This window comes from Podarcis filfolensis (assembly GCF_964270895.1).
Source record: "Podarcis filfolensis genome assembly, chromosome: 16".
Taxonomy (NCBI): Eukaryota; Metazoa; Chordata; class Lepidosauria; order Squamata; family Lacertidae; genus Podarcis; species Podarcis filfolensis.
In genome coordinates, this window is record NC_139620.1 from 652,798 (window position 1) to 665,719 (window position 12,922).

At 49.7% G+C, this 12,922-nt stretch overlaps 2 protein-coding genes across 2 annotated transcripts in view; both read left to right on the forward strand.

Moving 5' to 3' along the window:
- LOC310751719 (uncharacterized protein) overlaps positions 1 to 12,922 on the forward strand; it is a 950,206-nt gene that overhangs the window by 229,053 nt on the left and 708,231 nt on the right. The window lies entirely within an intron of this gene.
- LOC310751649 (sodium/potassium-transporting ATPase subunit alpha-2) overlaps positions 227 to 12,922 on the forward strand; it is a 46,412-nt gene continuing 33,716 nt past the window's right edge. The window contains exons 1-3 of the mRNA XM_083591043.1: positions 227 to 677; positions 11,221 to 11,325; positions 12,362 to 12,421. Of these exons, the coding sequence (XP_083447169.1) occupies positions 666 to 677; positions 11,221 to 11,325; positions 12,362 to 12,421 (177 nt within the window). The 5' untranslated portion in view covers positions 227 to 665. The remainder of the gene's footprint in view (positions 678 to 11,220; positions 11,326 to 12,361; positions 12,422 to 12,922) is intronic.

The window sequence follows — 12,922 nt, forward strand, 5'->3', positions numbered from 1 at the left end:
AAGGTCCCCAACCTCCCGGTGTGTGTGTGTGTGTGCAGGACGACACTTGGCACGCTGGACATCTGGGTTCAGACACACGCCTCGCAACAGCAGCTGCGGAAAGGACAGGTGTGGCAGGGACCCAGAAAGTTGGCATGGGTCACCTGCCTTGGAGGTACGCCTCACAGCTCCCCAGCGCAAGGGGGGGGAGAAATAGAGGGGCACTTTTTGCACAGCTGTCCAGTTTCTCCTTGGCCAAGGGACTGGCAGGGGGTGCCGCTTGGCAAGTCTCCCCTGGCAGAGCCAACTGCTGGTGGGCAGAGAGCCTTCCTGCCTGAGGAAGGGAGGTGGGGTTTCACTGCAAAAGGGGGCTGGGTCTATGGGGCAGAGGAGCTGGGGAAAGCAGGAGGGAAAAGAGGGAGGTTTCTGAGAGGAGGGGCGTCCCTCCCTCCCTCTCTCTCTTTCTCCCCTCTCAACTGGAGATCCAGTTTCAACAAGTGCCTCTGTCCAGAGAAGGAGCGGAGGAACCGAGCCGTCTATTTAAAGACAGGAAGGGCCCACCCCTCTGAATGTATATCTCCTACATGTGCTCCCTATAGGCTACCCCCACCCCTTTTGTTGTTGTTGTCGTCTCCCCCTCCCCACCCCCTATTCTCCTGTCCCCTCCGTCTCCTGCACCAGCAAATATGGGGAAAGGGGTAAGTACCGCTGCTTCTGGGGCCCCCAAAGGCCACATCTGGGGGTGGGAGAGAGAATTGATCCTTCAGGGGTGCAAACAAGTACTGCAAAGGGAAAGTAATGGGGGGGCACCTGCAGGGATCCCTGAGAAGGCCAGGGTGTGGGTGCGCGCCTTGTGGGGTTTTGTGGCGGGCGAGGAGGAAGGGTCCACAGGCAGAGAAAAGGCAAAAGTTGGAGGAAGGAGATCGGAGCGTGTTTGCGCAGCCTTCTCTGGAGACCAGAAGGTGCGTTTGGTCCCAAAGAACCGTTTCCATATCTCCCACCCACCTTTGAAGGCAGATTAGCCCCACAGGCCGTGGCTGGGCTGGGCAGATTGCGGTCCTCTCTGGGCGTGGTCCCTTTGGCAGAGAGGGGAGTGCAGGATCGGGTCCACGGACTGCATTTAATAATTTTAGGTCTTGCGCTCACGTAGACTGGCCTTGGGCGTCTCGTTGCTTTGAGCGGAGGAGCAGGGCTGTAAATGTCACGGTGCTGAAATTCACCGGAGTCGCGCGGGCTGCTTTCTGCTGCCCTCTGCCTGTCGTGCTTTGAGGAGAGGGGTGTTTGGACTCCTGCTTTGAGTTCAGAAAAGTTTTTTCGCCCCTGGCCAGGAGGTCTGTGCTGTTCTTCTTGCACCTACAAAGTGTGGCCTTCGCTTTGAGCCTCTAGGGAGAACCTCGCGGCCGGTGGTGGCGGCAGCTGGCAAAATCTGCCACCCCAGCTGTCAGAAAAAGTATTTCGCTGTCAGATTTTGCAGGGTGGCAGAGAGAGGTGCAGGAGAACAAAGCGTGTTGTTACATCCGTGTCACAAGATGTGTTGGTTTCTCACATTCGGTAGAAAGACATATTTAACAGACAAGTATAATATTCTGTAAGACAAAAGCGTCTGTTGGGGTTTCTTCCTTTTAGACTGTTGATAATTCCTTGGGAAAGGTGACTGCCAGCTTCCAGCTTCCACAGAACTGTTTGCTGAGTTTCTCTCCTCCCTGATGCAACGTTTGGTGCAATTTGGTGGTTGGGGGAAATGCTCCCTTCTCTGCACCCACAAAACAGATAAAAGAAAAGGCACGCATCTGCCTTCTCTATAGATCGCTTTTTCCACAGTCATGGTTCTCACCCGCAAAGGAAAGAGAAAGGGGTGTTAGCATTTGTTGACCCAGATGTTTGGGACGCCGCTGAGGATTCACCTTTTACCTGTGATCTAGCGCAGCTGGAACTCCTGGGGTTCATTTTCAGATGTATAATTCAGTGCAGAACTCCCGGGGTTCCTATCAGCGCAAATGACTATGGTCGTGTGTTCTTTGTCGGAAAGGTAGATGGTGAAACATCGCTGCGTAGTTACTCTCCGTCATCTTCCAGGAGCGCTTGTTGTCATTCACTTTTAATCTTCTCCTAATTAAACAAGATCTTGTCCCCGTGGGAAAATCTGAGTCCATGTCCGGTACAGCCAGGGGATGGATTAGTCGGTCGGGATCCCTTTCAGCGTCTTCATTTAGAATCGAGCCATGCAGGGTAGACCCCACAACCTTTCAAAACCTCAACCGGAGAAAGACGATAGTTTTTGTTTGGATTCTGAATTGTAGGTTTTCCGGCGCAACCTTAGGGTCTAGAAACTTGAAACAATACACCATCTCCTGCCACTTCATGAGAAGCCACCAGGGCAGAGAGGGGTGGCTCCTGTCAATCACTAGGCACCAGCCCTCCCAGAATGGGGGCTGGAGCTCAGGGATTTGGGGGCCACTGCAAGGTTGTTGTTTTTTATGCAGTGGAGGCCGGAAAGATACAGAGGGGATTGGAAGAGACAGAGGCTCTGGCTTTCTTCATTATTCTGAATAGTTCTTTTATGCTACTTGCTTTTTCCTATGTGAAGTCTCATGAGGAAGAAAAAAATCAAAACGACCAAAGCAATATGAATGTGCCAGTCTTTATTGATGGTCAAATTTGGGTAATTAGAGCAGTGGGTGTTGATTGAGAGAGATTAAAGCTTTATTGATCATACACACCATACTTGGCTGATTGGAGGTATTTCTCCAGTGCAATTAACCTCTTTTTTTCTTTCTGCTGCATAGCTACACCCTGGGCTGGCCACCTGAATAGTGAATAGTGAATAGCTTGCATTTTATTCAGTTTATTTTTTTTTCTTTGTGTTAATTGTACTTCTTGACATGTATCTTTAATGAATCTCAGTAAAATAATTTTTTTTGGGGGGGGGGGGGAAGAAAAAGAAAAAGAAACAGGAAGAGACAGAGGCTGATTTCTGCCCCCTACATTCAGTGGGATGAAATATGAGCTGTGATTCCTGTGGGGGGGGGGTTGGGCTGGATGATCCTTAGGATCCCTTCCAACTTTGCATGCCTAGGATTCTGCGATTGCCCCCTGTCCCATTTCCATGCACCCTTTTGCCACAAAGCGGGGTGCAGCCAGGGCCAGGCTGTGTGAGCAAACTGGACCCCTGTTGCCAGAGATTTCTCAGGGCTTGTTCCCCGATAACCCGCCTATCGAGGGTTTGCCCTGCCTTTCTTTGCCCAAAGTTTGCTCCAACATCTCTGAGGCTTTGCCGCAAGCAGGAGGTATATGATTCCTGTGAGATAAAACAAAAGTCTGGATTGGGGTCAGAAAACAGTCAGCTGTTCATCAAGCAGGGGTTCTGATTTGCAGACCCACCACGTGTCCCTATTTTCTAGGGACAGTCCCAGATTGACAGAAGCTGCCTTGGTTTCTGATTTGATCCCAGAATGTCCCACTTTTCCTTAGGACATCCCTGTTTCAGTTGCAGAAATGTTGGAGTTGTGGAAACCCCGAGCCAAGGAGATAAATAACAATACAACTTTTAGAAGACATCTGAAGGCAGCCCTGTATAAGGAAGTTTTTAAACGTTTAAGTTTTTATGTATACTGGAAGCCACCCAGAGTGGCTGGGGCAGCCCAATCAAATGGATGAGATAATAATAATAATAATAATAATAATAATAATAATAATAGAATAGGATGCCCCTATTTTCATTGGTGAGGTGTTGGAGTGTATACAATCCACTTTTAAAGCCATCCAAATTGATGGTCATTGTCGCCTCCTGTGGCAGGGAGTTCCATAGTTTAACGATGCGCTTCATGAAGAAGTTCTGCGACCCTGGAGGGCCAGTGCCCGTCAGTGTGGTCAGTGCTGAGCTAGAGAGACCAAGTGTCCAGCTTGGATTAATCTGATTCCTCCTTTCCCGTGTTTGTGTTCCAAAACCAAGCCTCTTTCGGTCCCTGGCCTGAGAGGTTCTGTCTGTGGAGCCTTTCCAAAATCAAACGGTCTCGTCACACGGGCAGTGGGAGAGGGGTGCCCGACATCGTTGGACTGGGCCCAACCCCTCGCTGGGATCGCAAGAACCGGGTCCAGGAGATGCAGATGTTTATTCAGGAGCAGAAAATAAAAAGAGGACGTCATCACAACGCTGACGGAAAAGTTCCCCCGTTGCCAAGAACAACTCTGGTTTGCCAGGGGTCGTGTTACAGAGAGACCTGGGAACAGGGTCCTGTGTGGCAGTGGGGGGGGGAGAGAGACAGGGGAACCCCAATCTTCCCCGTGGGTCTCCAGCTCCGGCACCTTTTGCATGGCTGGCCCCCTGGTTACCACGCTGACCTCTGTTCGATGGATGTGGGAATCAACTTCCTAGTCACTTGACCCCTGATGCATTTTCCCTCGTTTAAAAATAGTTGAAAATGTATATATAGGACCTGGGGCTTTGGAATGACAAGGCCTGGCCTGGCAGCAGGAGGAATGATCGGGGGCCTGGGCTGACCATCGGCTTCTCCATGCAAAACAGGGGCATTGTGAGCAGGTCCTCACACCATGCGGTCAAAGCACATCCATTGAAATGTGCTGGGAAATGAGGCTTCGCTGGGCATAGAGCTGTTATTCCTGGCAACCTTAGCAAACGAAAGCAAAAGCTGGTGTGCAAATGTGGAGGACAGAACTTGCAAAAATGAGAAACCAACAGCAGCACATTTGTCCACCCTGAAGTTCAGCAAACTGTTACGAAACTGCCGTGGCCTCTGGCTATTTCAATAAACTTATTGATGATGATGATGATGACGATATTTGTCCATTCCTAGTTTTTACTGATCATTGGGCAGGTGCTGGACGCACAGGCCTCCTGGGGCGTGGAAATGAGCAATGCCTGGCCTTTTCTCTGGGAGAAACAACCGCTTTGCTTCGTCCACCACAACCCCCCAAAAGCTATCTAGACACTAGCTTTGCATTGCAGGGGGTTGCACCAAATGCAGGGTTGGACCCAGCCCAGTTTCCTCCTCCCCTCATTCTGCACTGGGTCCCCAGCGATTGATATTCAGAAGCGTGAATCCCCCCAGTCCTCTTTTAAAGCCACCCAGCTTGGTGGCCATCTCTGCCTCATGTGGCAAGGAGTTCCACAGTTCAACTCTGTCCCGCGTGAAGAAGCTCTTGCCTTTCTCTGCCCTGGATTTTCCAACGCCCAACTTCACAGGATGCCCATGAGTTCTAGCATTAGGAGAGAGGGGCGCAAACATCTCTCTACCCACTTTCTCCATCGTTCTATAAACTTCTACCATGTCGCCTCTCCCTCGCTGTTTCCCTGAAGCAGAAATCCCCAGATGCCACAGCCCTTCCTCGCTCCATCATTCCCTGCATCGTTTTGTGCCATTTGATCCACCGCGCAGTTGTCCCTCCTCACCTCAGCCGAGGGAAGGGCTTCGCTCAGGGAGTTTCTGCCTGGCCCAATTCTTTCTCCCCCTCCTTTTGGGCCAGGATGGGGAAAACACACTTTCTCCCTGTCTCCGGGGGCCCAGAGGAGAGGCGTGCCAAGCTGAGATCCCGGCGGAGGAGAGAGAAGATGTCTCCCTGGGCACTGAATGCCCAAGCAGGCGGAACAGAGGGGTCTTTCTGCCTCCTTGAAAAGCCCCAGAAGACTGAATAGGCAAGACTTGGAACAGAAGTGGTTTCGCTCTCTCCCAGCCTTTTCTCTCGCTCTCCGGGATCCCTGGCCGCGCCAAGACATGCCCCGAGTGCTAATGACATTGCTCCCCTCTTTCAGCATCCCGCCCCCCCGAAGTCAGGCCCCGGCAGTGAGTGGTGGTGGCGCAGGGCAGGAAGAGAGGTCCGAGAGTCAGTGTGGCATAACGGTTAGAGCGTCAAACTGCAAGGACCTGGGTTCAAATCCCCACATGGTCATGAAGCTCCCTGGGTGGCCTTTGGCCAGTCCTGGCCTCTCAGCCTAGCATCCCTCACCGGGCTATTGTTGTGAGGATTAAATGAGGACTTGGACCGGGGTGAGACCAGAATTCGAATCCCCACTCAGCCACGCGTCTCACTGGATGTGACAATATTTTGCAGGGTGCTCCTCCAGCCCAAAGGCAGAAAAAAAATGCATGTATTTGGGTAAAGCGTGCCCCAAAATCCACTCATTATTGAAAATAACATATGAAAAGGTATTCTGGAAAATTGCTTTGCAAAAATGCATATGTTAGGCAAAATTGCAAACAGCATGTGCAATCTAGGAGAAATTTGCCTTAAGTGTTGATGAATTATCAGGAGGACTCTTAAAAAAGGTAAGGGTGGGGGAGAATTGCATTTTGATGCAGAAATGTAGGCAACTGAAGACAGAAAAGTGAGAAACCCAAACCTGCAGATTTGCCTGTTCCTATTTTTACTGATGCTGGGAGCACAGATCCTTTGGGCTTGGCGAAATGAGCGATGCCTGGTCTCCTTTCTGGGAGAAATCGAAAGCTCTGCTTCCACCTCCCACGAACTTATTCTATACAAGTGGAGAACCAGCTGTGTTGGCCACCTTCCTGGGACGTCCAAATCTCAAGTGTTTTGCTGAGGTGGGGAGAGAAACATTTGGCTCCTGTACTTCCTGCGTCCCCTCAGTCCGGAAATGCCGTGACAATAATAGCTTCCCCTGGCAGTCTGTCCAGGACTGGCCAAATAGGATCAGGAGCTCAGTGATGGTGGTGATGGAGGAGGAGGAGGAGGAGGAAGACATCAAAGCTTTTGCGTCAGGCCAGTCAAGGCAGGGTCCTGCCTGGGATGTTTGGCAAAGGCTGCTTTGCCGTGAGGCCACTGCTCAATGCACACTCAGGGCTCTAGAAGGAAGGTTGTTGTCTGCTGTTTTGCTGAAAATGAGACTCATGGAGTTGGAAGGGACCCCAGCGGTCGTCTCTTCCAACGCCCTGAAATGCCGGGATCACAAATGAGTCTTCATTCAAGGCCTGTATAGCTCAGCAGCCGCTGTAAATGTCCCAGATTTGTTCGCGATGCTTTTATTTATTTCATAAACTCTATCTACCACTTGCTTGTTTAAAAATGCCCCCAAGAGTCTTACAAAAAAAGAAAACAATTACCGTATTTTTTTGCTCTATAGGACTTACTTTTTCCCTCCTAAAAAGTAAGGGGAAATGTGTGTGCCTCTTATGGAGCAAATGCAGGCTGCATAGCTATCCCAGAAGCCAGAACAGCAAGAGGGATCGCTGCTTTCACTGCGCAGCGACCCCTCTTGTTGTTCTGGCTTCTGAGATTCAGAATTTTTTTTTTTCTTGTTTCTTATAGAGCGAAAAATACGGTACGTTATCAACAAGGTGATAATTCAAGACTTCAAAACATTAAAACAGTAGACTAAAAACAGATTGAAACTTGCATCAGCTCTCAAACAAGGCTTGCCTAAACAAGAGTGTTTTGAGCCGAAAAGGGTACTGCGAAGGCGCCTGCTTGATGTCAACAGGCAGGGAGTTCCAAAGTTTAGCTGCTGCCACACTAAGCAATTGAGTTCTTAGAAATTCAGAACGGGGGCGCTGTGGCCCCAGGAGCAGTGCCAGTTCCGCCCATTGAAACAGTCATGGATGGGGTAATAATGGCACAAGCCTATGCATGTCTACTCAGAAGTAAGCCCTACTATGTCCAATCATGGCGTTTCCTACTAGGTAAAGCCTGTATATGAAAGGGACACGGGTGGCGCTGTGGGTTAAACCACAGAGCCTATGACTTGCCGATCAGAAGGTCGGCGGTTCAAATCCCCGCGACAGAGTGAGCTCCCGTTGCTCGGTCCCTGCTCCTGCCAACCTAGCAGTTCGAAAGCACATCCAAGTGCAAGTAGATAAATAGGTACCGCTCCAGCGGGAAGGTAAACGGCATTTCTGTGCGCTGCTCTGGTTTGCCAGAAGTGGCTTAGACATGCTGGCCACATGATCTGGAAGCTGTGCGCCGGCTCCCTCGGCCAATAAAGCGAGATGAGCACTGCAACCCCAGAGTCGGGCACAACTGGACCTAATGGTCAGGGGTCCCTTTACCTTTACCTTCAAAGCCTGTATATAGGGCTAAAGCGTAATGATCTCTGAAACAGCCACAGATCACACACTCCCCAGTCAGGCAATCTCGCAGGCAAACCGGTCCTTGTATACTAACTGGAGCACCTTCCTTGGGGTATATGGCGTGTTAGGGGAGGGGTCGCACTTCTGGCAGGGGACACATCAGGCTCCTTCTGGGGTAGTTTGTTCACCTCCCCCCCCCCCCGCACGCAGCTCTCAATTGAAGCTCCGAGAAACTGTCAGCATGCAAGAGCAGCCACATGCCGGGAACGGCTTCGAATGGCCGGCTAAACTAGGTGGGGGCAGCCGATGGGTCTCTAACCCTCTGTGATTTAGGGACTTCCCCTGCAGGAGAAGACAGGCTCTAGCCCAGGGGTCAACAAACTTTTTCAGCAGGGGGAGAGTCCACTATCCCTCAGACCTTGTGGGGAGCACACTATCTTTTGAAGAGAAAAAATGAACGAATTCCTATGTCCTTGTGTGTGTGTGTTGAGTTCCAGTTGCAGCGGGTGGTGCAAGACAGAGGAGAAGAGAGGCCCAGGGAAGTGGGCCTTGTGTTTGTGCTGGTTAAATCATAGAACTGTAAAGTTGGGAGGAAACCAGCAGTCATCTAGTCCAACCCTCTTCTTTTAAAAAAAAATTATTCAAAATTAAAACAAAACATATTATCCAGAAATATATCATCATTATTCCCCCCCATATTTCCTCCCCCCCCCCAACAAAAATCCCCCCCACCCCCCGATTTCCCTCAGTTCCAGTCTTTGGTTTCTCTGAGACTGCTGTTTTCTGCATGTTACAAAGTTGTATAGATCCTGAAACTATTTAGCTGATTATTATCAATAAAAAGTTTGTGGATGTTTCTTCAAAACCTGCCAAGGAGTCCAGTTCGCTTTGTTGCTTCTTCAAATTCTTTGTAAAAGGTTCCCATTCATCCTTAAAGTCACAGTTCTCCTTGTCCCATAGCTTGTATGTCAGTTTTGCCAGTTCTGCATAGTCCCATCAATTTTTCTTGCCATATTCTTTAGTTGGGGTTTCTTCAGTCTTCCATCCTTGTGCTATTAAAACTCTTGCGGCCGTTGTCGCATACATGAAGATGTTTTTCAGCTTTTTTGGCAGGTCTTTCCCTACAATCCCTAACAAAAATGCTTCAGGTTTTTTAACAAACCCTTTCCAATGCAACCCTCTACAGTCCAAAACCCCCATCAATTGCCATCTCACTTCGCTTTACAATCCTATGAATCACAGAATTGTAGAGTTTGAAGGGGCCCAAGGGGTTTGCGTTTTAATGAGAAGTGACTTAATTCACACCTTCTCAAAGCAACACACAAACCAAAACAGCTCCAGCGGTTCTCAACCTGTGGGTCCCCAGATGTTGTGGGACTACAACTCCCATCATCCCTGAGCTCTGGCCTTGCTAGCTAGGGGTGATGGGAGTTGTAGTTCAACAACATCTGGGGACCACAGGTTAGGAAAGGCTGAGCTACATGTTTTGAAATTGATGCTTCTCTGAATTTTGCAATGCACCTCTCCGACCAGGGCTGTCTTGCCCATAGAGGCAAGTGGCGTGGGGCACCAGGGCACCAAGTTCTGGAGGGCGCTAGGGAAGAGGCGGAGGTGGGGCGGGGCGCCTCCTGGCATCAGCTCGCTGCCCTCGCCCGCCACGCTGAAGCAGCGCCGTGCCTGGGGTCTCCGCTTCTTCCCTGCCAGAGGAGCCACCTTCCAGCCGCTGCCCGCCTCCTCCAGCCCCGCAAAGCTGCCAGCAGTGCCATAACAAGGTTGGCATCTCTGGGAAACGGGGGGAGGAGGCACCAGAGGGATCTTTGCACCCCGGCGCCGGATATACTTGAGACGGCCCTGTTGCGACCAAACTTTATGCGCAAAAGTATGCACGTATTAGGTGGAAATTGTAGATTAAAACACATAATGCACATTGAAACACAGTGGTACTTCTGGTTATGAACTTAATTCGTTCCGGAGGTCCGTTCTTGACCCGAAACTGTTCTTAACTATTTCTGTTCTCATCCTGGGGCAAATTTCTCAACTCGAGGTTAACTCTTCTGGGTTAGCGGAGTTTGTAACCTGAAGCGTTTGTAACCTGAGGCATTTGTAACTCGAGGTCCCACTGTAATGTCCAGAATGTGCTAAAGTAGGGGGAGTTGCTTGCAAAAATAAATAAATGTATATGTAGTAAAATTTGTGACTATAAGAAGAATTCATCCAAAAAAAGCTGGTAGTTTTTAATGAGGATTTCTTTTAAAAATTCACAAACTGAGTTGAACGGAAGATTGGGAAAATATATTTCTCCCATCTTTGGTGGGAATGCCCTCAGGGTCCCAGATGTTGGTCCCAAAGTACATCAAGGGTCATGAAACCGACAGATTCGCCCGTCCTTGGCTGAAAGCGCTCTGGGTCTGCCCGGCGGTGCCTTTTCCCTCTTGCCCACTGGGGCTGCTAGTGCCATCTTCCTGCCCCTGTGGAGATGGCAATCTGGAAACAGTGGCTCATGTTCTCCTGTCCTGCCCCCTTTATAAAGATCTGAGGAATGAGATCATCACCCCACACCTACTTACCATCCCAGGCCGCCTATCTGAGGCCACATTGTTGTTCTTTTATCAGATCAAAATGATCAGACAACAGCAAAGGTTGCTAGGTTTATCGAGGGTGCAATGAGATTAAAAGGGCCACTATCTGAACAATAATCTTGGTCATTTGATTGTCCTTTTTACCTATTGTTGTCTTTTTAATTGTATATATTGCTTGTTTTATGTTGCTATGGCCGTTGGCTAATGCGAATAAAGTTTGTCTATCTATGCCATATATGGATGCGGGTGGCGCTGTGGGTTAAACCACTGAGCCTCTTGGGCTTGCCGATCAGAAGGTCGATGGTTCAAATCCCCATGACGGGCTGAGCTCCCGTTGCTCGGTCCCTGCTCCTGCCAACCTAGCTGTTCCAAAGCACATCAAAGTGCAAGTAGATAAATAGGTACTGCTCCGGCGGGAAGGTAAACGGTGTTTCCGTGCGCTGCTCTGGTTCTCCAGAAGCGGCTTAGTCCTGCTGGCCACATGACCCGGAAGCTGTACGCCGGCTCCCTCGGCCAGTAAAGCGAGATGAGCGCCGCAACCCCAGAGTCGTCTGCGACTGGACCTAATGGTCAGGGGTTCCTTTACCTTTACCTTATCTATGCCATCTTTGCCCCCTTAGGTGGGACGAGAGTCTGCCCCGCCGGGGGCGACGGCTGAGAATGGAGGAGGGAAGAAGAAGCAGAAGGAGAAAGAGCTGGATGAGCTGAAGAAGGAAGTGAATTTGGTAAGTCAAAGCGCTGGCGGGGGTGGCTGTTTGGAGGAGTCCTGGGGTCAAGGCTTGGCATAAAGGCTGGTCAGTGGCCTCTCTAAACCAGACTCCCCACAGCGGCCAAGTACCCTTAAGAAACTAGGGGTCCAGATAGACTGCCACTGGAGCTGGAGGCTCCATAAGAACATGCTGGATCAGGCCACAGGGGGGAGTCATCTAGTCCAGCCTCCTCTTCTCACAATGGCCAACCAATGGGAAGCCTCCAAGCAGGACCGAATTTATCCGAATTTTGCAATGCACTTTTCTACAAAACGAACTAGTGTGCAAAAATTCATATACTGGGGGAAAGCAGCCGGGGTGGGGAATGAATATATAAACTAGTGAAAACAGCAGACATTAAATTTGGGAGAAATGGCTTGCAAAAATATGCACCTTAAAATTGCATAACACAAAAATACTGTACATGAAAGAGAAATTTGTACTAAAATTCTAAGGATTTGAAAAACCTCTCTCTCAAAACTGCTGCAGAACTGAAATTAATATTGCAATAATAATAATAATAATAATAATAATAATAATAATAATAATAATAATAAAGAACAGGTTTTTTTTTTCTCCAGCTAAGCTCTGCTCAGTATAGACCTGCTGAACTGGATGAAAGCAAGTTAGTCATGCCGGCTAACTTCAGTAGGTCTACTTGGAGTAGCAATAGCACCGCAAACAACTCTGAGAGAACTAAGACTGACCCCCGCAAGCAGGAAGAAGCCACCCCTGTCCCTGCTGTGATGAGGGGGCAAAGTGACGGAGGGTGGGGGGTCATGGAGGGTGGTCTGCCCAAGAACCCCCCCTCTCTGTGTGTGTCTGTCTCCTTCTCACAGGAGCAGCCAGGAGGAGAAAGATGTTTTGTGCGCTGACAGCGAGAAGGAATGTCTCTCCTCGGTTTCCCGGATCCTGTTCCTTTTCCGAGGACGTTCAGCTCTTCTGCCCCCCGTGACTAACAGCCTTTCTCTGCCCCCCCTTGTCCTGTCCTTCTTCTCTCTCCCCTTGCCAGGATGACCACAAGCTGTCGTTGGACGAAATCAGCAGGAAGTACCAAGTGGATCTGTCCCGGGTGAGTCCAAAGGGGACGTTTGCTGCTCCTCTTTCCCATGTACCCTCTTTCTGTGACTCTTGTGTTTCTGCATGCAGAGGGGGAGTGAGTGGGTATCAAGGCGTCCTGGCTTTCATTTATCCCATGGGGAGGGGTGTTATATGCCAGCCTTCTGACTGGGGCTGATTTCGCACCCATGTCCGATGGCTCAATATGCCCAAGAACTTAGGAATCGAGGTAGACTGCCCCTGGGGCTGGAGGCTCCATAAGGACATAAGAAAAGCCCAGTTCAGGTCAAAGTGGGTCCACCTAGTCCAGCATCCTGCATTCTCCCCTCCTGCAGTTTCCAGTAACTAATATTCATAAGCACTGCTGGCACCATTTTGGCTACTAGCCTAAGGTTACCAGATTTTCTTCAATGAATCCGGGGACACTTTTCAACTTCTTTTTTCTAATATATATAATTTTTTATTAGTTTTTCAACATATCATTTTCAACAGTAGTTAAACATACTTTCATATC